This window comes from Panthera uncia (assembly GCF_023721935.1).
Source record: "Panthera uncia isolate 11264 chromosome C1 unlocalized genomic scaffold, Puncia_PCG_1.0 HiC_scaffold_3, whole genome shotgun sequence".
NCBI classification, from domain to species: Eukaryota; Metazoa; Chordata; class Mammalia; order Carnivora; family Felidae; genus Panthera; species Panthera uncia.
The window spans coordinates 43,980,422-44,006,660 of record NW_026057584.1 but is presented as its reverse complement, the minus strand read 5'-3'; the positions used below and the strand labels follow the sequence as shown (position 1 = coordinate 44,006,660).

Below are 26,239 nucleotides of genomic sequence, written 5' to 3'. Positions count from 1 at the left end.
AAAAAAAAAAAAAAAAAAAACAAAAACTGTGCAGTGTCACCACCACAGAGCTCTGGTGCCCTTCAAGGAGGTTTCCCTATCACAAAATCCACCACACTCAGAGCAGAAATGATCCATATATTACCTTCAACTGTTCTAAGGCAAAAGATGAACCATCTTGCTGTAAATTTTCAATAATCTGTTCCACAGTATTGGCTGAGAAGCAACTATAAAAAAGGAAACACATGATTTCACCAATCTGCAAGCAATTTCTTCTTTCCAAAATAGCAATGAATATAAACACAGGCTTTCCCCAAACTGCATTTCAATAATGAAAAAATTTCCAAGATACTTTACAGGATGATGAAATAACACACTGCTTCTCTGGGTGTTTGCAGTCTGCTTTCATTAATTCAACACAAAGCCAAATTTTTCTTTTTTTTGCTTTCTTGCGTCTATTATATGTAAATAAATATTGTAACTGTGAAAAACTGATGCTTCTAAAATTAGAGGTAGATGTCTTATTTTCCAGTAATTTTCCTCCTCTTATGTTCCTTAAGCCAGTCTGTCAATCTCTCAAATCACTGCACAAAAAAATTCTTGGCTGATCAGCTTCATAAGAACTCTGTAAAAAATGACTTTACAAAAATAAAAGATAATTCGATTGTTATTTTCTAGCCTCTTTCCCATTAAAAAAAGATGTTTTGCACTAAAATGAATCAGCATGATAAAGTATATGGATTTAATCCCTCTGAAAGAGTAAGCAAGAAGCTACTTTAAAAAGTGAAAATAAAAGCACTATGCTATCTAATCTCAGAATTCAGTGCATTTCCAAACACAATGTAATAATGTTAGCAAATTCAATTTAATACAGTTCTTCCAAAAGAACAAATATACTAAGACCTCTCTTTAAGTACCTGTTTATTTTGTCCATGTGTTCCTCAAGTATAAAAGACTTGTCTTGATCAATCTTGGACTGTTTGGGAAAAAAAAATCTCATAATTAACTTGAAGTAACCCAAATCTTCTAAAAATCCTTTAAAATGTCATCAAATTTAATAATACACTTTGAGTCAGATTATCACTTTCAGTCAAATTATATCCAACAAGCTCATAAATAACTAAAAATCCAGACTGTATTTTTCCAGAGCAGGCCTTAAAAGTGTGAAAGGCAAAATATGTTCTTGTATTTTTATGTAGAATTCATTATATATGCTACATCATCATTAAAATATGTCAATGAATTAAGCATTTTAAGGGACCTGAGAAATCATCCTGTCCAAATTTCCATTTGGTATGGAAATTCCTACAACATGACTGTTATCTCTGTAGCGCTGACCTCCAGGGACAGAAAACAGTACCTCAGGAAGGAACTCACAAATGATTGAACAATTAGGATTTTTTTTTTTTTATTCTGGACCAAACTAGTCCTTTCCTGTTTATAGTGCTAGTTAATCCTACTTCCACCTCTCTTCTCACACAGAACAGTTTCGTGTTCCCTCACAAACCAGGTCCAGTCCTTCTACATTAGCTACAGGTATGACTGGGTCATAGCAAAGTATAGCAGGGCTCCACATATCCTTGTTTGTTCTGGGTACAACACTTTTACTAATAAGACTAAGCCTGAGTTAGTTTTCAGGCAGTTCTATTATGCTGCTATTTTTTTTTTAAACCAGTCCCATTGTAGGCTACATTTCTCCCGTGCTATACTTTATAAATTTGGTACTTTGGATGGAAATTCAAAATTTTCACTTATCTCTATTGTGATCCTGTGATTTAAAATAAGAAATACAAGGGCAACCAGCTGGCTCAGTCAGTAGAGCATGTGACTCTTGATTTTGGAGTTGTGGGTGTGAGCCCTAACTTGGAGGTAGAGATTACTTAAAAATAAAATCTTAAAAAAATATAAAAAATACATATTTAGTCTTTGCCCATACACTTGTTCTTTGTTGCTGGCTCTTAGCTCCCCCAAACCTTGGAATTTCTCTAAACAGGGCATCGTTTTGTAGTATTTGGTCTTTTGTCCTGGGTTCCTAAAATAAAGGTGAAATGGGTCTTTTGTTATTCATAACAAGCCCCTTCCGACCACACTAGAGTTCAAGTTAATGAGGGGACTTTTGGAAAAGAAAGGAGCTGACTTCCAGGGAAACCAACCAGTGATTAGAGGGTGAGACTGAAAGTCCCTCCCCCACACTACTACCACTTCCCTCCATCTCCAGTGAGGGGAAAGAGGTTGTGGACTGAGTTCAGTCACCAATGGCCAATAGTTTAATCAACAGTGACTACGTAATAAAGCCTCCAAAAAATCCAATAGGATGGAGAGCTTCCAGGTTAGTGAACACATCTCCAAGCGGGCAGAGTGGTACACCCCAACCTCACTGGGACAGAAGCTCCTGGGCTTGAGACCCTTCTAGACCTTGCCCTGTGTACCATTTACTAGACTATTCATTCGTATCTTTTACTGTATCCTTTATAATAAACCAAAAACACTGTTTCCCTGAGTTCTATGAGAAATTCTGGCAAATTATCAAACCCAAGGAAGGGGTCATGAGAACCCCAATTTATGGCTAACCAGTCAGAAGTGACAAGTTGGGACTTGTGACTGGCATCTGAAATGGGGTCAGTTTTGTGGGACTGAGACATTAGGGTGTGGTATCTGATGCTAACTCCAGGTAGACAGCATTAGGATTAAAACTAACTACTGGACATCCATCTGGTGTTGCAGAGAATTGCTTGATGTGTGCACACACATTTGGTGTCAAAAGTGTTATGAATGTGGTAGTAGTGGGAGAGTAAAGGAAAACACAGGGAGTGATTTTTTAATCCATATTCTTTCACCTAATTTTTTTTCTTAGTTTCAAGTCAATTTGATCAAAATGCTGTCAACAGTCTCATCCAATTCACTGGGGAAAATTCTAAAAAACTGAAAAAGGCCAACATGACTTTATTTATAGACTAATACCCTCAAATTTAACAGAACTGTTTGATAAGGCCCTTCAACTCCCACACACTATAATTCATGCTATATTTACCCAACATGAGAGACTGTCAAATGCTTTGACAAAAATCTGGTGAAATCCTCATGTGCTCTGTGTTCACAGTCATAGCACTGAACATTCAGGGGCTCTGTGAATCCATATTCATGTTCTTGAGTTCTGGATAAAATTCTTATACTATTTTTCTAAAGATTTCCTCCCCTCTCACTTCTCTGTTATGAATTCCTAATAATAAGATATTAGACCTCCTGGAATAATACCTCTAATCTTCCTTTCTCTTCATTTTCCATGTTATTAACCTTTCTGTCTTGTTACAATTTTCTTCAACCTTCAATTTTAATCTAATCTGTTGTGGAGTTTTTCCCTTTTGTTAATCACACTTCTCTTTTATTCTTTGACTACTTTATTTTATTACTTTAATTTTTAATTTTTATTTTTGAGAGAGAGAGAGAGACAGAGCATGAGTGGGGGAGCGGCAGAGAGAGGGAGACACAGAATCTGAAGCAGGCCCCAGGCTCTGAGCTGTCAGCACAGAGCCTAATGCGGGGCTCGAACTCTCAACCACAAGATAATGACCTGCTCAACCAACTGAGACACCCAGACGTCCCTGAATACTTTTACTTTATAACTTCTGTTCTTATTTCACAGATGAAATATTTTCCTCTTATCAGAACCATAAAAGTTTTAACAGTTATAGTTTTTCTTCCTTTCCTTCCTCCCTCTTTCTCTTTCTCCTCCCTGCATTGTCTGCTTGTTTCAAGTACCTTCTTTGTTTTTACACTTAGCCTAAAAAATTTTAGTGTGAAGTATTACAATTAAGTAGCTTTATGTGTAAAGTCAATCGTAGTTATAGGATTATCAATTGTCTGAAGCATTACAGATATCAGGCAAAGACCTGGATGTTTTGTGGAGGCGGAGGTGGGGGGGGGGGGGGGGACAGTCCTCAAGTGGCAACATCTATAGGTTTTTTTCTTTTTCTTCAAATGTACTGCTTGGAAGTGGGATGGTGCCATTGACCGAATGTTTGTGTCACCCCAAAATTCATGCTGAAACTTTAATCCCCAAAGTGATGGTATTTGGAGATGGTGCCTTTGGGAGATAATTAGGTCAAGAGGGTGGAGCCCTCATGATGGGATTAGCATCCTTATAAGAAGAGACCTGAGAGAGTTCACTTTGCTGTGTAAGGACACAGCAAGAAGGAGGTCATCTGCAAACCAGGAAGAGGGTCCTCACCAAGAATTTAACTGACACCAAATCTTTGGAATTTCCAGCCTCCAGAACTGTGAGAAATAAGTTTCTATTGTTTAAGCCATCAAACTTAATGGTGTTTTTATTATAGCTGCCCAAACTAAGATAGAGGATATTTAATAGTTTGGAAGCTAACTAGAAGAATAGGCTAGGGGTATTCCTATTCACTATGTTATGCTTTTTTTTTTTTTTTTTTTTTTTTTGGAAGAACCTGCTCCTTTCCCTCAGTCAGCAAGGTCTGTTTGATTTGATCTAAGGAGTAAATTTCCAATCTTCAGTCAGGCTATGAAAGGTTAGTTGCTGCTACAGGAGGAAGACTTCTGGAGGCCTAACTGCTCCTTATAAAAATTTGAAGGGATCCTCTTGTTTTTTCTGTCCATCTCCACACCCCAGTCTTCAGAGGACCCTGGTACCTTACAGAGCATACACAGCAAGAACTGGCTTGCTTCTTACTGCCTTCCCCCACTGAAAGATAAGACTTCAGTGTTCTCAAATCTAAAGTAGCTGCCCCCTAGGGGTGCCTGGGTGGCTCAGTCAGTTAAGCGTCCGACTTCGGCTCAGGTCATGATCTTGAGGTTCATGAGTTCGAGCCCCGCATCGGGCTCTGTCCTGACAGCTCAGAGCCTGGAGCCTGTTTCAGATTCTGTGTCTCCCTCTCTCTCTCTCTCTGCCCCTCCCCCGTCCACGTTCTCTGTCTCAAAAATAAATAAGTGTTAAATAAATAAATAAATAAATAAATAATAAATAAATAAATAAATAAATTTAAAGTAGCTGCCCTCATCCTTCTGTTTTCAGCCTTCCAAAATATTGACATCTCATGCCTGCCACTTTCTCCTTTTCTGTTCTTTGTGGATTTGCACCTTTTTTATTCCTTCATTACAATTAAGTGGGGTTTTAGAAGGGAGTATGTATTCAACCCATCAAGTTTAATAAAAAGTCATATAACATTTTTAGAGAGTTTTGGCTCTTAAAAGAAAGTTAAATAACATAAGAATTACAAGTGACACTGCGATATATTTTATTATTATATTTAGATATGTACCAGAGTTTCACTTCAGCAGCTCAACAGGGTCAACACTGAACCATCCATTACAGACATGTCACAGTGCATTGTAAAAAGCCCTTGCAAGGGCCAATCACAAGGTTAGGCACTGATATTCACCAGCAATGAGAAGATAAGTGCAGCAAAGAAGTCGTCTTCTCAGATGACTATCCTAACAATTGTGAAGCAGTGATCCTTCCATCAAGCTTTAAAGAAAATTAATCTCAGCATATTTATATCCACCAACTGCTAATTGTTCAATCACTCCCTCTTCCCCATGAATTAAAATCTGAAGTTAGAATACTGAAAGATTACCTTTGTATGGTAAGCTTCTAAGACATCCGCAATATTTTCTTTTGAAGGTGATTTTAGGGCTATCAAATCTTCTTCTAACATGCCCAACTAAAAGAGGAAAAAAAAAAAGAAAACACTTGAAACCCAAAAGAAACAGACTTTTTTTTTAGAAACCTTATATTCTTTTTAAAAATACTTGTCTTAAAATTATGATGTGCTCTCTTCAGCTGAATCAGTGAAGGAAATTTTCTCTGAAGTTGAATGCACACACATTCCCACACAGCACATACCTTGCAAGGAATTGGATAAAGATGGAAGAAAATAAAGAGGAGAAAGAGAGACATTCATCTTTGTTTCTCTCTGGCTATTAGACACTTGAAATGTAGTATTGCAACCAAAGATCTGAATTACAAATTTTAACTAAAATTGCCACATGTGACTAATGGCTACTATAGTCAATGCACAGCTATACCATACAGCCACACTTAACTCTGCATCTATATCCCTCACATACCTGTTCTAAGGTCAACAAATGGGACTTTTTATTGTTTCCAAAACATACCAAATGCTTTCCTGCCCATGACCTTGCTCATTACATATTTTCTCTATCCAGAATGCCTTTCCTGACAAAACTCATCTTAAGGCTTAGCTGAACTGCAACCTCTGTGGGAAAACTTCCAGTCCCTTCTTATAAGTAAGTTTTCCCTCCTTTCAATCCACTGAGTACTTTCTCTGTATGACAGAGAAGGGAATAGGTTGTGCATTAGCACTGTCTCCCATCCTTAACTAAATTCCGCTCTATTCAAGATTGTCCCTCCAGAAGAGATAATGGACTCCTATGTTTGCTTCCTATTACACCTAAAGAGAAGAATGGGACCGCCCCCTACTCAATGTGACTGTGGATGCCCATAACATGGAGAAAGATCTGAAACTTCAAGCAAATGTGATAGAAGGCCCTCCTAACAGTGTACGGGAAACAATTTTCAACTTTGTGTACTTTATATATTTTTTTCTTAATGTTTATTTATTTTTGAGAGAGACAGAGACAGAATGCGAGTGGGTTAGGGGCAGAGAGAGAGGGAGACACAGAATCCGAAGCACACTCCAGGCTCTGAGCTGTCAGCACAGAGCCCGACGCAGGGCTCAAACTCACGGACCGCGAGATCATGACCTGAGCCAAAGTTGGACACTCAACCGACTGAGCCACCCAGATGCCCCTGTACTTTGTACTTTTTTATAATATTCCTTCTCCTATCCCAAAACATCTCCTTCAAGATCAGATATTCATTTAGAGACCTATGTGCATCCTGGAAAGCTAAGTTCACCCCATAGTTCCAGAAATGGAACACATTAATGGAGCACATTAGCAAGGTGGGCTAGTTGATACAGGCTAACCCACTTTCGGGTTCAAGGGTGATATAAGCAAGTTCAATGAGAGTGAGCTAAGCCAGTTGAAGCAGAATAAATCCCAAATCTCTTACTGGGAATTCTGAGGCAAAACCACATTGAATTGGATTTTCTCTTACATTTACCACAAAGAGATTCAACTACTATGGTAGAAACTGCCATCCCCATTTGGAAATGAGAAAACTGGGTGATAAAGAAGCTAAATTCAACCTAAGATTTAAACTCAAGCTGTCTGTCTGCAGTTCTTTGCCACTATGCTATACTGTGCTAAGAAAATTGGCCACATTGTTAAAAAGAAGAGACAGATAAGCAACATGTGTCCCTTGCAACAGATACCCTTTAGAAAAGTTTTTAAGACTATTTTACAAATGGAACCCTTAAATGCACTGGTAAGGAAACTCACAATTGAGAAGACCTTTCAAAAATGTTTTTATAAAAGCCTATCTTTTTATATATAAATTTAAATCTTTATATATTAGGTTTTCTTAAAGAAGGTGTGGGTTATTTTTTACCAAAGTGTAAGTATTCATTAAAAATTAGGCACTGACGGTGTCAGGCAAAACAGCCCTGAATCCAGATACAATTCTCTCCATTTTGCACATAAGGAAACATGATTAGAGAGCTTAAATACTGTCTCAAAGGTCACACAGCTTTAAGCGGCAGATCCTGGATTCAGACCCATGTCTAACCAAAAGCCTGTGATCTCAACCACTCATAATGCCTCCGTGTACAATAGGAATTATTCTAACAACACAAAATGCAATCATCCAAGCAATTACCTTTTCAGAATCCACAAAATGTGTCGCAATTCCTGCTGTATACACATCTCTTCCTTTCAGTCTGAATCCTGTTAATGCAAGGAAGTAACCAAGTTTTCCTTGAAGTCGTGGCAAGAAATAACCTCCACCCACATCAGGGAAGAGTCCTGTAATAAAATAATGGAAAGAGATATCGACTCAAATGAAAAAAAAGAATGTAACTCTTTGAGATCAGATGGCCATCTCTCTCCAGAATTTGAATCTATACTAAAAATATTACTAAACTAAGTACTATCCAATGCAATCAAAATCACAAAAGACTTGCTATTAAATTGTGCTAACTTGAGGTTTTTTTCAAAATTTTCACATCTTACTGCCATACAAGTCAAAGTATTTGACAGCATAATTTTCTATATATAAGTAGTACTCAATAAATACTACCTAAAGTTTCCTATTTTTGATCATCTCTGAAATAGTAAAAACCGAAAGAATACTTTCTTTCCAAATGATAAGCAAAGAAAAAATATGCATAATCCAATATTATGTGACAATTCATTATCATTTAAGTCATAGTCTATTCCATTAGTCAATGATATAATATTCAAGATATTTAAAGTGATGCCATAACCTTTAATCCTACGAAGAACAAGTTTACACCTAACAAAATCACTTGCAGTAACTCTTTTCTTAGCCATCTTTTTTTTAATTCCCTTATTAAAAATTCCTTATTAAAAATGACTGAAAGTAGCATATATGCAAATATTTGCCAGTACTTTTTGGTATTTAAGAGCTCCTTAAATAACTGTGACCCTCTAGTTTTATAATCCATGTATCTATTCTAAGATTGCTTCATTTATTCAAGTTGAGACTAGAACACAGGCATTCAAATTCTTCTCAATTCTACTTGACAAAAAAGTTCTTAGACTTGAAAGAATTACCATTCTACTCTAAATATCTCTTAGCATCTCAAATAAAAAAGGTCTAAAAGGGAATTCATGAGTTCCCCCAACTGCCATCATCTCCCTTCCAATATCACTCACCTCAATAAAGCAAGCACACAGCCATCCAGCCTGGACACCTTCTTCTCATAACCACCCCTTTAGCACCCACCAGTGACTATGACCTATTGATTCCTCCTCCAGAAAGTTCTCCCTACAAAGAATGGCCAGAGTGATTTTTTTTTTTTAATTTTTTAATGTTTGTTTATTTTTGAGAGAGAGAGAGAGAGAGAAAGACAGAGAGCAAGCAGGGAAGGGGCAGAGATAAGGAGACACAGAATCTGACACAGACTCCAGGCTCTGAGCTGTCAGCACAGAGCCTGATGTGGGGCCCGAACCCACAACTGTGAGATCATGACCTGAGCTGAAGTCAGATGCCCAACTAACACCCAGGCACCCCACCAGAGTGATCTTTTTAATTACACAAATCTTGATCATGTTTTGCCTTCTACTGCTTAAAACTCTTCCATAACTCTTCCAGAAAGTCTATCCCTCTTAGATTAAAACTAACACTTTCAAAGTCTTCAAGGCCCCCAACCACTTTTTCAAATACAACTCTTACTATACTCACTCACTACATTCCAGCCACTCTGTTCTTCTTTCAGTTCCCCAACATTCTATACTCTACATACATTCTACACCATATACTACCTTCCCCACAGCCTCAGCAGCACGCTTCACAAGTGAAAAAATACTTTGTCCTGAAGTACTTTCCTCTGCTCCAGGGTAACACATTCTCTCTTTTTGCCCCTGCCTCAGTGGCTGCTCCTTTCCATCCCCTACTGCCGGGTCCACTTCCCTTGCTTGACCTCTACATGCTGCTATGCCTAGGCTTGACCTTAGGCTATCCCTACCTCCCTACACACATATTTCCTCAGCACTTTTGGCTCTAGATAACATCTGTATGCTCTTAAGTCCCTGTTATGGACTGAACTGTGTCCCCCACAAAATTTTTAAACTGAAGACTTGACCCCCCCCCCCATGTGACAGTTTGGATATAGGCCCTCTAAAAAGATAAAGTTAAATGAGGTTATAATGCTAGGCCCTAATCCAGTACAACTGATCTTTATAAGAAGAAGACAACAGCACTAGAAGCACAGACACACAGGAAAGGCCATGTGAGGACACAGCAAGAAGGCAGCTATCCAGAAGCTAAGGAGAGAAGCCTCAGGTGAAACCAAACCTTCCATTACCTTGGTCTTAGACTTCCAGCCTCCAGCACTGTGAAAAGTAAATGTTGTTTACATCACCAGTCTGTAGTATTGTTACTGCAGCCCTAACAGACCAATACGCTTCCAAATCTATATATCTAACTTATGCCTTTTCCCTTGAATAGGAAACTCTTTAGATCTGCATTCTAGACATAAGCACATGGATAATAAGCACCTCAAATATAACATGGCAAAAACACAATATGATTCCCAAAACCCTCTAACTACATGGCTCCTTCCCTAATCAGCCTCATCCATCCAGCCACACAAGCTAAACACCTTGGAATTACTCCTGATTCATCACATGAGTAAGCCAGTTCACTCCAAAACATTTTTCAAATCTATTTTATTCCAACATATAGTTCCATACTATCCCAAGTCAAAATCACCCTCTTCTAGACCTGTGCTATCCAATAGAATTTTCTGTGATGATGAAAATATTCTATAATCTATGCTATCCAATATGGCAGGCACTAGACAGAATGTGGCTATTAAACACTTGAAATGTGGCTGGTGTGACTAATGAACTAAATTTATTTTAATTTAATTTATATTTAAATAGCCATATGTGGCCAGTAGCTATAATATTATACAGCATAGCTCTAGATTAATATAATGACCTCCTAACAAGTCTCCCTGCTACTGCTCTTGTAACCCTATAATCCATTATCCTTAAAGTAGAATGATGGTATTAAAATGTAAATCAGACAAAGGGAGTTATGGTGGAGAAGTGGAGTGACCGGGATTTTCCTCATCCCTCCATCACAGCTGTACTAAGGTCAGATCACTTGTAACACCCAGGAAGTGGATCTGCAGAGTGGCAGAAGGATCTCCACAGTTGGAGGGAGACAGCTTGGCAGGATTGAGGTGCCTGTATGTGAATTGGGGGAGATAAAATGGCAGAGGCACAGAAGGGAGGGAAACCCTTCATGAAAAGACAAAAGGGAGAGAGAAGGGGGTTGTAAAAGTCAGCATCGAGGAAGGAATGGAAGAAAGACTAATTGTTAAAACAATTATGGTTCAGATAAGAAGAAAATATTTCATCTGTGAAATAAGAACAGTGGTTATAAAGTAAAGTAGTCAGGGGCACCTGGGTGGCTCAGTCGGTTGAGTGTCCAACTTCAGCTCAGGTCATGATCTCACCATTCCCAAGTTCAAGCTCTGTGTTGGGCTCTTTGCTAACAGCTCAGAGCCTGAAGCCTGCTTCAGATTCTGTGTCTCCCTCCCTCTCTGCCCCTCTCCTGCCCATGCTCTCTCTCTCTCAAAAATAAACATTAAAAAAATGTTTTTAATGTCAAGAATCCAATAAAAAAAATACAAGACATTGGGGTGCCTGGGTAACTCAAATGGTTAAGCAGTTGATTCTTGGTTTTGATTCAAGTCATGATCTCACAGTTCATGAGTTTGAGTCCCAAATAGGGCTCCACTTGGGATTCTCTCTCTCCCCCTCTCTCTGCCCCTCCCCTGGCATGCACATGTGCTTTCTCTCTCTCTCAATATAAATAAACTTAAAGAAAATTGCAAGGCATTTAAAAAGCAGGAAAATACTACCTATAATGAGGTGATAAAACAATCAAAATTGACACAGAATTGACATAATAAACATAAGAATTAGCAAACAAGAACATTAACACAGGATAAGTATATCTTATAGGTTCAAAAAGTTAAGTAGAAACAGAAGATATAAAAAAGACATAAATGATACTTACAGAGATAAAAACCAAGATGAATGTATAAATAGAAAAATATCTGAATGGGAATTAAAGCAAATTACACTTAGTAAAAGATTAGTGAACTTGAAGACACAGGAATAGGAACTATTTAAATGAAAAAATGAAAAGCTTTCAAAGTAAACAATACGTTAATGAGTTTAACATAAGTTTAAATGGAGTTCCTGTAAAGGGAGTGGGGGAAAGAAAAATACTTGAAGAAATAATGCCAACTTTGGAAAATTCAACAAAAACTATAAATCTAAGCTCAAGAAACACAAGCATAAGATGAAAAATACACCACAGCACATTATAATCATTTAGCCCCAAACAAATGATAAGTAGAAAATCTTAAGAGCAGCCAGAGATAATAAAAGCACACTTACAGAGGAACAAAGATGAGGAAAGCAGATTTCTCATGGGAAACATAAACAAGACAGCAATGCAACAACATCTTTAAAGTAGTGAAATTTAAAAATCAGAATAGAATAAAATTGTATCCCAGGAGTCAAATCGCTGGCTTCAGCTTTCACCTTAGGAGATTAGAGAAAGAAGAGATGAAACCCAAAGGAGTAAAAGAAAGAAAATAGGATAAAATCAGAAAACAAGAAAATAGAAAATGAAATAAAAAAGATGATTTCTGAGACCAATAAATAAACCTCTAATTAGAATGATCAGAAAAAAAATGAGAAGACACAAATTACTAATATCAAGCACTATAGTCTACAAAATCCTAAAAAGGTAAGGGAATGTTATAAAAAACTTTATGCTCATAAACTGGACAAATTCCTTATAAGATCCACTGTACTAAAGCTTTTGCAAGAAATAGATAATCTGAATAGCCCTACATCTATTAAATACTTTGAAACTGCAGTCAAAAATCTTCTCACAGAGAAAAATTCAGGCCTCAATGGCTTCACTGATGAATTCTACCAAAGATACAAAAAAATTATACTAATTCTACATAAACTCTTTGAGAAAATGAGGCCAGCATTACCCTCATACCAAAACAAAACAAGGACATTACACGAAAATCACAGACCAATGTCTTTCATGAACAGAGATGTAAAAATTCCAAATAAAATTTTAGTATACCAAACCTAAAAACATATAAAAAGTATAACACATCATATCAGACTGAGATTTATCCTAGTGATGCAGGGTTAGTTTAATGAAAAAACAATCAAAGTAATTCACCACTAACAAACTAAAAAGGAAAAATCAATAATCATCTCAACTAATGCAGAAAAAGTTTTGGCTCTAGAGATCCAAAATCCATTCCTAATAAAAACACTCAGCAATTTAGGAATTGCTGATAAAGGACACCTGATAAAGTGTACCTAATGAAAAACTTATACCTAACCTCCTACTTGAAGGACTGGATGTTTTCCCTAAGACCAAGAACAAGGCAGGAATACCCACACTCAACACTTCTATTCAACATTGTATTGGAGGTTCTATCCAGTGCAAAAAACAAATAAGTAAATAAATACTATCCAGATTGGAAAGGAAAATGTAAAACTGGCTTTATTTGTAAATGGTATAATTATTTATACAAAAAATCTAATACAGGGGCACCTGGGTGGCTCAGTCGGTTAAGCAGCCGACTTCGGCTCAGGTCATGATTTCGCGGTCCGTGAGTTCGGGCCCCGTGTCGGGCTCTGTGCTGACAGCTCAGAGCCTGGAGCCTGTTTCAGATTCTGTGTCTCCCTCTCTCTGACCCTCCCCTGTTCATGCTCTGTCTCTCTCTGTCTCAAAAATAAATAAACGTTAAAAAAAATTAAAAAAAAATCTAATACAGCCTACAAAAAAAATTCTACTAGAAATAATGAGTTTAGCAAGTTTGCAGAACACAAAGTCAGTATAGAATCAATTGTATTTCAGATGGCAGTCCAAGATGGTGGCTTAGGAAGAACCTGAATTTGCCTTCTTCCACAGAGATACCAGATCTAAATCTAAATATAGAGCAATTCTTGCAGAAAAAGAACCGAGAACTGATTTAACAGCTTCTGCACAAAAAATGATAGGGGGAACCACATACATAAGAGTAGAAGAGACAGAGACATAGTAACCACAGGAACACCACTCCCAATGTGATAACTTGACGAAAGAAGGGATGTCACGGAGGGGCCCCTGCATAGATTTGCCAATACTGGGCACAGCAAAACAAAACAAAACAATACAAAACGAAACATAGCTGTTAATCCACTAGTAACCCTAAGGCATCCACCAAATAGGCAGGGAACTGCTGGAACTCTCTGGGGTCAGATGTGCCAGCAAGCACCACATTTTATATGCCCCCTCCAGCTTCATAGTGCAGATGGGAGCAGGGTCCAGGCACTCTAGTCAACTTAGGGCTGCCCTAGCAAGTCCCAGGTTCCTAGCCCACAACAACTCCGGCTGTCCCCTGAAGGTGCCCACCACAGCCCCAGCTGTCCTGCCAAGGTAACCCCAGAGCAGCACACTCCTGGCCCATGTCTGCTCCACTCCAACCAGCCAAAGGTGCCAGACATACCAGTCTACACAGAGGATGCTCCTAACTCATGGCCACTTCTTCAAGACTAAAAGAGGGAGGTAGCTATTCTAATTCACAGGACACACACACACACACACACACACACACACACACACAGTCAAACAAGAGGAGGAGACACAGGAGTATGTTCCAGACAAAAGAAGATAAAATCCTGGGGTGGGGGAGGGACCTTAATGAAACAGAGATAAGTAATTTACCTGATAAAGAGTTCAAAGTAATGGTCATAAAGACACTCACTGAACTCAAGAATGAACAAACTTCAACACAGAGTTAGAAAATATAGGAACCAAAGCTGAAGAATAACTGAAATGATATAGAGAACAGGTCAGCATCTGGCAGAGTAGAAACTACCTAATCAGAACAGCAAAAAGAAAAAAGAATTTTATTTTATTTTTTTACATATATTTTAAAAAAAATTTTAATGTTTATTTTTGAGAGAGAGAGAGAGAAAGAGAGAAAGAGAGAGCACAAGTAGGGGAGGGATAGATAGAGAGAGGTAGACACGGAATCCGAAGCAGGCTCCAGGCTCTGAGCTGTCAGCACAGAGCCCGAGGCAGGGCTCGAACTCATGAACCGTGAGATCATGATGTGAGCCAAAGTTGGGTGCTTAACCGACTGAACCACTCAGGCGCCCCAAGAAAGAAGAATTTTAAAAAATGAGGGTGGATTTAGGGACTTCTAGGAAAATATCAAGTATACAAATATTCACATTATAGGGGCCCCAGAAGGAGAAGAGAGAGAGAAAGGGGTAGAAAACTAATTTGAGGAATTGATGGCTGAAAACTTCCCTAACCTGGGGAAAGAAACAGACATCCAGGTCCAAGAATCAAAGAATCCCAAACAAGATGAACCCAAAGAGACCCAAGCCAAGACATTATAATTAAAAAAAAGCAAAAGTTGGGGTGACTGGATGGCTTAGTCAGTTATCACTACCTAACTTCTTTATAAAGCAACAACAATCAAGACAGTGTAGGGGCGCCTGGGTGGTTCAGTTGGTTAGGTGTCAACTCTTGATTTTGGCTCAGGCCATGATCCCAGGGTCGTGGGATTGAGCCCCGAGTCGGGCTCTGAGCTGAGCATGGGGCCTGTTTATAATACCCTCTCCCCCTTCCCTGCTCACAGGCACATGTGCTCTCTCTCCCAAATTAAAAAAAAAAAAAAAGGCAGGGTGGGGTTGGCATCAATAGAATATATATAAAGATACAGAAGCCATCAGTGGAGAAACAATAGCTTTCTTCAAATGCAGTGTGTGAATGACTACATGTCTATAGGTAAAATAATAAAACTTGACCTAGACCTTCTATCTATATTTCATATCATATACAAAAATTTCAAAAAGGATCATAGATGCGAATATAAGACTATTTTCCCCTAGTAATACTTTACCTAAAATTAACTACAATTTGTTAGTGCTGCCAATTAAATATTCTTGCTTGCGTGTTTTCAGATACAATTACGGAGCTAATACAACTTCCAGGCATCTTCCTATTCTAAGTTCTTAAAGAGCTCATTCATTGCTGTTATCTCAACAAGATTCCATCAATTCCTTTAACAGCAGTGTAATCTGAAACATATCAAAAGATAATTCTAAAAATGATTATGAAAAATTTGGAGGTTTTTACCGATTGCTGTTTCTGGCATTGCAAAGAGAGACTTCTCAGTAGCCACTCGGAATTGCCCATGAACTGAGACACCAACTCCCTAGGAAAATAAGGCAAAAAGTTGTTTTAAAATGCTGAAAAACAAACAAACAAACATAGATTCATATACACACAAACATTTTAAACCAAGTAAATTATATTCCACAAGAATTTCTTTTAGGGGATACACTGGAGGAAAACCCCGAAACACATAATTTCAGGAGAACTTACTGGACAAAAAATATATGGGTAGCCGTGATATGCGGAATAGATTTGTTTTCAATCAGTATTTTTTGCTATGTTTCATGCCCTCTTCCCCCATTCCCTCTCATTTCAAATCAGATACAGCATTACAGAACAGTGACTCTTCCCAGAACCACGGAGTGCTGCTGCTGGCGGGACCATTCATCAGAGGAGCACAACCAAGTTATTCTAGCTAATTTCAATAGCTTTAAATAGAATATTAACACATTTTATTCATTCACCTATTTCATGGTTTCATTTATTGTGTATTTCAGAATATTGGCAACACTGTTTTTTATCAGATACGACATTTAATGGCCAACTATACAACTTTTAAAAATGATTACTGAACACAAGTTTTAGAAAATAAGATCTGGCCGAAAGTCTCTGATTTGTTGAATGTCACTGAAAAGGGCAAACTTAATAGTCATCTTTGAATAAACATATTTGAAAAAACATATTTGAATACAATGAAATAAGAGGTATACATGTAATGACTAAGTATCCAGTTCATGTCAGTGCTCACACTATACACACATTTCCTATGTTGTGTTCTTTTTACATTATTCAGAATTTCTGTTAGATTGTTTTAGTTCTTCTCATTCTTGGTTCTTTTTAACCAGTGTACTCTTCATCATCACAGTATTAAAGGAGTTAAAACATACAAAGTATGTGGAACAATGCCAGGCACTTAAGAGTTCTATAAGCATTAACTAAACAGAAAGGGCCTCACCTCTATCTGGTTCTTCTAATCTTTCATTACAATTTCTTCAACTCTTTGAAGTGTTATCATACTCAGTTTTAAGAAAACACTCAAAAACACATGCAATTTCTTATAAATTTTATGTTCTGTATGCTAAGCTTAAATTTTAGAAAACCATGCTAATAAACACGGAAGTGAATATAATTCTTCAGCCACCACCTACATCTTTTGGTGTCAACATTTATAAGTTAAATCTACAATGTTCGATACTCTTTGTACAGGTGAACATCATTGTTATAGGTATTCTATCATGACACAGTCAACTGACAACACTGATCCAAATTCAATTGTATGTATTCTAAGATCACAATCTTATAAATTTTAATGAAAATAGAACATTACTAGTTTCATTAATAATTTATTATACTATTTTAAAAGTCCTTGCTTCATATTCTACTCCCCACTTCAGTTTATCACATTGTAGATGACAGTTATCAGTGTTCAGGAATGTCTTGCTAAGAACTTAGAGTTGGAATGGACTCCCAGTTTTTGGACTTTGTTGAGTCCCCAGACTCAGAACTGCCTCCCTCTCGGGTTGCATAGTAGGTAGATCTCCAGGCCTCACTGACTGACCCTGTTTCAAACCATACTCCTCTGGTTATTGCCTCCTACCTCTTTTAATTAACCCTGAATTCCACAAATAGCAAGGACTATATCCCCTGACCATAGCCCCAATCCTAGTCTCCTCTCTTTTTTCCAGATAAAGTTATTAATTTGGTATGTAACCCTTCAGATATTTTCCCTGTGTATCTCTAACACATATTTGAACAAACATGAATATTTATATGAGGCACACACACGCACTTCAAACTGATCCATGGCATGCAAGGTATACATAGTACGGCCCAGCTCACCTCTGACCTCATCTCCCGTCACACTTGCTGTGCTTATTCCACCAGCCACAGGGCCTTCGTGCCATTCCTCCAAAATTCCAAGCCTTTACAATTTCAATTAATCATATAATTTTAAAGTGAGCAAAACATACTAAAGAAGAATACTACCTGCCCCATTGCTGCCCTTTCTCTATGGGAAACTTCTCTTCCCAGAGACTTTGCCCTTCCCTGAGCGGTGGCTGAACTAGGGATGGGCACCCAATTGAGGCGCCTTACATCAGAACTGTATGGCCCATGGAGCAAAGGGGGAGAAAGAAAAGTGCATTAGACAAGATTCTCACTGTCAGGTATTTAAACTAAAAAATGGTGGGCAGCTGTGAGTTGATGACAGCCAAAGCTTAAAGGTCATTTGAAATTTGAGCCGAAGACATGTGAGCCAAGTTAAAGCAGAAACTACATAGGGTGAAGACAAATACATGGAGAAGGCTGCATGCAGCCTGTACAGCACAGAGAACAAAGCAAACATACAAAAAGCAGCGGAGACAGTTGGAGAGAAAAAATGACAAACATACTACTTAAATTTGCCTCAAGTCCACACTTGCAGTTCAGTTTTTAGGAAGGCAAGCTACGCTACAGATTTTGTCTATGGATTCCTGTGTAATCGCTGTGCTTGTCTAACAACTGCTCCTCTTTTCTGCATCTGTTTCATTAAGTCCATGTTTTCAATTAAAAAAGTCTCTCACCACATTTTTTATTAGAACCAGATCTACATCCCGTCAAGCTTCAGCATCACACAGTATAAGCTGCCTTGTGCCCTTTTTCCTGCTAACAGAGCTCATCCCTGACTAGTCATTTCCATTCTATCTCCTGAAATCCTCCTTACTTGGCAAGAGAACCACCTAACAGCCCAACTTCTCTATAAAGGGCCTTATCTACCTCTTGATATCAACAGAGAAAGAAATTTATGAGACCCATATTCTTTGATCTAGAAACTACAGATCCTGTACTCATTGATTCAGTGCTTTATCTTGCTGTTACATGATACCTTTTGTTTCACCCATAGCTGAAAAAACAATGAATGAAATCAAACACTTCAAGATTTTAGAAAAAATTAAAAATGACAAGCTTTCAGAATAAGAGATCCTTGCCATAAGTACCATTAAGAGCCAATTTTAAAAGCCTTTCAATTAAGAGGAAAGCTGGGAAAATGCAAGCCACCTCGCTTAGAGATACTACAAATATAAATGCTGATCAATGTTCAAAGGGATATAGCAACTACATGGCAGATTCATATCTAAATTTTGTATCTTATATAAAAGAATCCATTATAGGTTGTTTACAATAAGCCCTCCCTTGAATCTTTAAAAATTTACGTTATATACTTTTTAAACTCCTTTGCCAAACTAAAAAGGCTTCAAAGTCTTCAAATTTTATTGGATTAATGGTTATACTGTACAGATTTATTCCCCAAATGTAAGATATCATTCTTATTCCTGACTCTTCTCAAATACTCCCCCTGCATGCTTCCAAACCCACTAGTCAAATCTCATTTCATCTAACTGGATTGTATCTGTAGCATTTGGCAGAGCTGTTTAGTCCCTACATCAGGAAACACTTAACTTGACTTTGAGATACCATCACTCTCCTGGTTTTCCTTGTGTCTCATTAATTGTTCTTGTTCTTCTCCTTGACACCAAAATGTTGATCTGCCCTCTCCCCCCCCCCCCATGATCAGATGTCTTTCCTCTGTTCCACTTTACCTGTACTCTCCTTTCTACATTTGTTCCCTAGGTGATCTCTTCCAAGAGCCCCAGGAATTTAAGCACCATAACACTAATGACTTAAATTATCTCTCCATCCTGATTTCTCTAGAATTGCATACCTAGCCACCTATTTCACATCTCCATTTGAAGCTCTAGTATTTTTCTCAATGTTCATACATCAGAAATAAATCTCTTGATTTATTGAGAAATAAATTGAGAGATAAATCTCCTTAAATGAGTGGCTCCCTCAGTAGATAGCACCACCATTCACCCAGCTGGTCAGGCCAAAAACCTCAGCATCATCCTCTTTCTTTCTGATCTCCCAATCTCATCTATGAACCTGTCTAGATAGTTCTTACCTCAAAATACACTTTGGATCAGGCCATGGTTCACATCTCCACTGTAACAGCCAAGTTGAAGTCACTACTATCTCTGCCTGGGCTAGTCTTGCTTCTGTTCTTGCCATAATCCATTCTCGACCCAGCAGCCAAGGAAGCTTATTAAATAAATGTAAATCAGTTAAAGTTTTCTCCTGCCCAAAATTCTCCAGTGACTTCCCATCACATTAAAGTATTACCAAATTTCCTCCTCATGGCCAATAAGGCTCTATGTGATTTGGTCCCTTTTTAGCTTAGAGTTTTACCATTTTCCACATTCCTCACTTTCATTCAGGTCAGGCACATTGGCGTGTTTTCTGTTTTTTAATAACTTTCTTGACATAGAATACACATTCAAAAGTATACAAATAGTAACAAATGATAAGTATACAGGTCCAGTGGGTTATCCCAAAGTGAACACACCCAAGTAATGAAAATGCAGATAAAAATTATCAAATTATTTTATGCGCTCTGTCAACTCATTATTCCTTCTATCCTTCAGGCAACTACTATCCTTCCAACAAAGTAAGATTTATGTTTTCTGGTTTTATATTGATATAAATAGGATCATAGAGTATATACTATTTATCTTTTAGTCAACATTCTGTGAGATTCGTTCATGTTGTGTGTAGCAATTTTTTTTCATTGTACAGCAGTCCTTTGTATGAATAATTTATTGATCTATTCTATAAATAGCCAGTTAGGTTTTCTAGTTTGGGACTATTGCAAATAATGATTCAATGCCATTCTTATGCATATCTTTTGGTGCGTAAGTGCATACATTTTGATGGGGTATATATACCAGGGAGTAAAACTACTGGGTCAAAGGACACTAATTCAATCAATTTTAAAAAAATAACAATTTTCAGGGTACGTGGGTAGCTCAGTCAGTTGAGTATCCAACTTCAGCTCAGGTCATGATCTCACAGTCCTTGGGTTTGAGCCCCGTGTCGGGCTCTGTGTTCCCCCTCTCTCTCTGCTCCTCCCCCACTCACATTCTCTCTCTCAAAACTAAACATTAAAAAAAAATTTTTTTAATAACAATTTTCCAAAGCATTAGTACCAACTTTGTACTCCACCAGAAGTGAGTTTGTTATTTCCTATCCTCACTAATATTTGAATTGGTCTTTCATAATTTTAGCTATTTTAACAAGTATATGTTAATATTCCATCGTTATTTCAATTTGCATTTCCTTGATGATTAATGCAGTTGAATGTTTTGTTACATTTATTTGTTATCTGGATATCTTTGTGATAGGTCTATTCTCATCTATTGCTCATTTTTCCATTGGATTTTTGTATTGATTGTAGAAATTCTTTATGCATTCTGGATATGATTCCTTTACTAGACATATGCATTCCAGGAGCTATTTTCTAGTCCATGGTTTGCCTTTTCACTCTTATTGATGACTCAGAATGCACAAAGTTCTTAGTTTTTAAATGTGTTATTTTTGTTTATGGTGCATTTATGTATTATTTAAATAATCCTTCCCTACCCTTAAGACACAGCCATAAGTGTATGTTTCAAATATTCAGAAATTTCTAGTTATTATTATTGAGTGCTTTCTTAATTCTATTGGGGCCAGAGTCTGGAGATTAATCCTTTGAAATTAATTCTGTAAGACTAATTCTGTGACCAATTTTGGTAAATGTCCCATGCACACATGAAATGAACATATCTGCAGTTACTGAATACATGTTAATTGGATCAAGTTTATTACACAATGTTCAAATTACGTGTATGCGTGAAAAATATGTGTGTGTAATATGTACTTACACTGAACTGTTTTCTGCTCCAGATTGTGGTTTTGTATATTTCCCCTCTTAGGACTTTCTACTTTTTAGCATAAAAATGTTTGACAATATCATACCAGTAGAGTTATTTCATAGCCAGGGGTTTGTTCCCATAGTTTCTCAGTTTTAACACTACTGTCATATTGTATGTTATGGAACTCATTAAGTATAACTCAGTTCAGCTTCATATTCAGTTATAAACTGAGATTTTTAGATAAATATTTATAAAATAGTTTTCTACAGTTGATTAAGGTCAATAAAATTTTCAGAATCCGACTTCAGTGATCTTAAGAGGGTGAAGATCTGAACAGAGTTTAACAGACTGAACTAAGCCCTACCTGCTAAGGGAACAAATAATGGAATTTAGGGCTTGCCAAATTTGGCCCCTCAATGCAACACCCTAGGAGTTAAGGTGACCTGAATCCAGACCAGCCCTCACCTGGAGTGAAGCCCAGCTACACATCCTTCCATCCCTGACGGGATCTAGATGATTGGAATTACTAGTGCTCTCAACCTAGACACCTGCTAGAAACAAAGGCACATCTTCCTTGAAGGAAGATAATGTCATCCTAGGACTCAAATAATAGTCAGTTAGAAGTAACTAGCCCTGATTAGAAATAATCCAACATATAAGAAAGGACAACATGACTAACACCAAAGAGAAACAATACACAGCAGATTCACAGGGCATACAAATTTGGATTTGTTATAGCTAACCATTCTATAACTATGAAATGTCCTTCTATATCAAATAAGTTTGTCATAAAATTTACCTTGTTATTAAAATATGCCAACTGTCTTTTAGTTTAGTGGTGGTATGGTATCTATTTTACATTTAACCCTTCTGTACCTTTTATTTATGGTGTCCCAAGCACTTGGACATTCTTTTTTACTTTTATTAATAGTAAACAATCATCACTGCAGTACTGTGCCCACCTTGTGCTAATAAAGTAAAATGAATTTGATCCATTTTTACAACCTAGTATAAAAATGCTAATAGGGACAAACAAAAAACAACTAAACAATATATGAACGTAGTCAAACTCATACTGCCATAAGAATAACAATTACTTATTTAAATTTTATAATCTTTAAAGGCAAAATTTAGGCAATCTAAGACTTTTTTAATTAAGAGACATAGATGAGTTTTTAGACTGTTTGATAGATGGAAAAAGCTGACATAGCTTTATTTAAGGCTTTTTACAAAGATCTTATAATTACTTAAAAAGCACAGTTAAATTCTTTACAATGCAAATATGTTAATTAGCAACTAGAAATAAGCACCACTTATATATTTCCAGATAATATTACTATTTGAGACAAAAACATTGTAAAAATTGATAATTACAAGAATATTTAAAGTTAACCTAAGATATAGTCAACCATTCCATTATTATATTTATTTTTTTATGTTTATTTTTGAGAATGAGAGACAGACAGACAGACAGAGAGCGAGCAGGGGAGGGGCAGAGAGAGAGGGAGACACAGAATCTGAAGGAGGCTCCAGGCTCTGAGCAGTCAGCAGAGTCTAACACATGGATCCAACTTGTGAACAGTGAGATCATGACCTGAGCCAAAGTTGGACACTTAACCGACTGAGCCACCCAGGTAGTCCCCATGATTTATGTTAATGGCAAGATTATTCTCTCCACAAACAAACAAGGACACATGTGGAACAATTTAATTTGGTGCTTGAAAAAGAAATGTTCCAGATAATAGTATTGTATTAGTGTTAAATTTCTTGATTTTGGTGTCTTTATTCTTAGGCAATACGCACTGAAGAACTTAACAATAGTTATCACGTCTCTAACTTTCTCTCAAATGGTTAAAAAAATTCTTCACAGATAGATGCAGAAGAGAGGAAGAGAGAATGATAAACATATGTGGAAATAACAGGGAATATGACAAATACATAGGAGTTCTCTGTACTGTTATTGCACCTTTTCCGTAAACTTGAAGTTGTTTCACAATAAAAATGCTTTTCTAATTAAAAAAATAAATTAAAATTAAAATTAAATGTTACAGAGTAAACAGAGCCAACAACCACCGGTTAAGAAAGCAACTAACCGAGAAAGGCACACAATGGGATGATGTGACTAATGCTTATACAAAGAGTCATGGATTTAAATTCTAATCAGGGAGAATGAGGAAGCTCCTGCCCAGAATGAACACTGCATCACAGTATCGGAGAGTATGTGAGAGTCCTCTCTCATCATCATTCAGGGTTTGAAACAGTGCTTTCAAATAGGTATAAGTTTCTGTTAGAAATTCAAACAGGTTTTTCATTGTACATAACTTCACTATAGTATAAAAGTTAATATCATAAATATACAATAAGTTTCATAATGTATCTCTGGGACCACATGCATTAGATTAGCAGTCTGATCAGCAGTCTCCACAGTGAAAACAAAGACTTTATTATGCTTCTCGCATTAATATTAATAGGCTAGTACTGCGTATTAATGGTACTAATACATTGATTACATAATGTTAATGTATTTTAACTCCCCCTGCTTTGGATGCATAATTCATATTATTTCTGAATGAAAATTATATTCAGCAGAACCAAACAATCGAGATAAAAATATTTATTTAGATATTAACAGTCTACCATTCTTCAGGTATAGTTTTACTTTAAGTAAAAAAGCCAGAGGGATACTTGAAAGTTGCTAAGAGAGTAAATCTTAAAAGGTCTCATCACAAGAAAAAAAAAGACTTTTGTTAACCATTTGTGGTGATGGATATTAAATTATTGTGGTAATCATTTTGCAGTAGATACACATTCCAAATCATTACACAGTACACCTAAAACTAACACAATGTTATAGGTCAATTATATTTCAGTTTAAGGAATAAATGAATTTTGGCATGTCATACCTTAAAGCATAAATTTGAAATAACTTAAAAATATTCAAGGGTTTTTTTTTTACCTCAATGAGCACATTCCTCAATATACGCATATTTATGAATTATGTATGTACACGTGTCCAACTATAACATATAAGTATCTGTAACATATTGCACATTTCATTTATTTATTTATTTTTGAGAGCGTGAGAGAGAGAGAGAATCTTAAGCAAGTTCCATCCTCAGCACAGAGCCTGATGCAGGACTTGATCCCACAACTACGGGGATCGTGACCTAGCTGAAGTCAAGAGTAGGATGCCCAACTGACTGAGTCACCCAGGAGCCCCAGCTCATGCTATATTTATACACTTAACAGAAGTTTAAAAAGAAGTTCTAAGAAACCACTGCTTTATATCATATACTTAAACAAAAAGGATTATTACACTAGGAGTACTCTTACTCGACCTTTGATTTACCAAGGATTTCTATTAATTCTGTAAAGCATATTAACTAATGTCCATATTAACTAGCACCTGAAAACTACTCTCTGGCTACTTTTTGATACAATTTCATACTACGATCTGTGGAGTTTAGAGTTTATGAAATGTTAGTCATATGTATTTCTAGTCTGTTTATGCCAGTCGTACTTGTATAGTAAGTATATGCTTTAAATAAAATTCATTGTAAACTGATAAGAGTATAAAAATAAAGAGTTGGTTCTATGAGAACCAGGTTGAATACTCTAGAAAAATACGAAAAAGACAAGTCACTAAAAAGATTTGGTATAGGGGAAAGAGAGTAATTATTTCAACTGGCTTTATCTTTAGCAATATTGTTATTCTAAAACTAGTATATGTATTAGGACACAGCAAATCTGTAATGGTGTTAACATTATTTAAAAAAAAGATGTTTAATATAAAAAAGATACCAATATCAAAGAAGTAAAAATCTAAATTTGAATAGATGTATTAACTCAGGACCTATCTTCTCTTAAAAACAAGATCTGTATTCTTAGTTCTGTTCACTGAAAGAGTGTAGAAACAATTATCAACTTAACTAGTGCCCAGGCTGTTACTGCTAACTACCATTTTCTACTAGAAGTAACCACAGCTGTCTTGGAGAAACAGCTGACTTTCAGGTCTGGGGAATGCAGCATTCAAGAGGAACCTAGGATATGCTCTTTACCACAAAACAAAGAAACTATCAAAGACTTCTGGGGCACAGTAGCCAACTTGAAATTTCCCATGACAAGGCCATTCTTCTAATTTGCCTCTTCTGGACCCCTTTTATTCAGTGCCTTTTAGAGGGTCCTTGTTCTGCCCCTGGCCAATAAACATTGGGTGTTTTTTGTTTGTTTTAGGATTCCATTCTGGACTTACTTTGGTTGTCACTCTTTCTGTCACATTTCCTTGCATAATCTTTTCTATTGTCAAGTTTTCAATACAAGGCAGCTCTAAGAAAATGAATTTCTGAAAAAAATCCTCAGATTCTACAAAACTGCACAGAGCTTACAGGAAAAATAGAGTTTGGGCAGTCTGCTCAAAACCTACGCAACTTTGTAATCTGAATGCTAACGGAAACTGTAAATGGTCTCAGGGACCTGATCTAGATCACCCAGTCAGGCATCTCATTATAAACAAAGAATACCAGAGCAGATATTTAAAATGCACAAAAATAAAGTGGAAACAATGGCAACACTTTAATCAGGGCAGGACTAGCAGGTGTGGAGAACAAAGCAGGTAGAAGTGCAACTAAAAGCCAGTGGGGCTGCCCTTAAACATCCAAGTGCCGGGTGTGTGTGT

The 26,239-nt window shown here is 36.9% G+C and overlaps 1 protein-coding gene across 2 annotated transcripts in view; it reads right to left on the bottom strand.

Annotated features, from left to right (window-relative positions):
• Positions 1-12: 12 nt before the first annotated feature.
• HIBCH (3-hydroxyisobutyryl-CoA hydrolase) overlaps positions 13-26,239 on the bottom strand; it is a 71,911-nt gene continuing 45,684 nt past the window's right edge. The window contains exons 7-11 of one of the 2 annotated variants that reach the window (XM_049615328.1): positions 15,800-15,878; positions 7,745-7,890; positions 5,580-5,666; positions 897-955; positions 13-206 (exon numbers count right to left, since the gene is read on the bottom strand). In XM_049615328.1, the coding sequence (XP_049471285.1) occupies positions 98-206; positions 897-955; positions 5,580-5,666; positions 7,745-7,890; positions 15,800-15,878 (480 nt within the window). In that variant the 3' untranslated portion in view covers positions 13-97. The remainder of the gene's footprint in view (positions 207-896; positions 956-5,579; positions 5,667-7,744; positions 7,891-15,799; positions 15,879-26,239) is intronic. The other variant, XM_049615327.1, reaches the window with a different exon arrangement.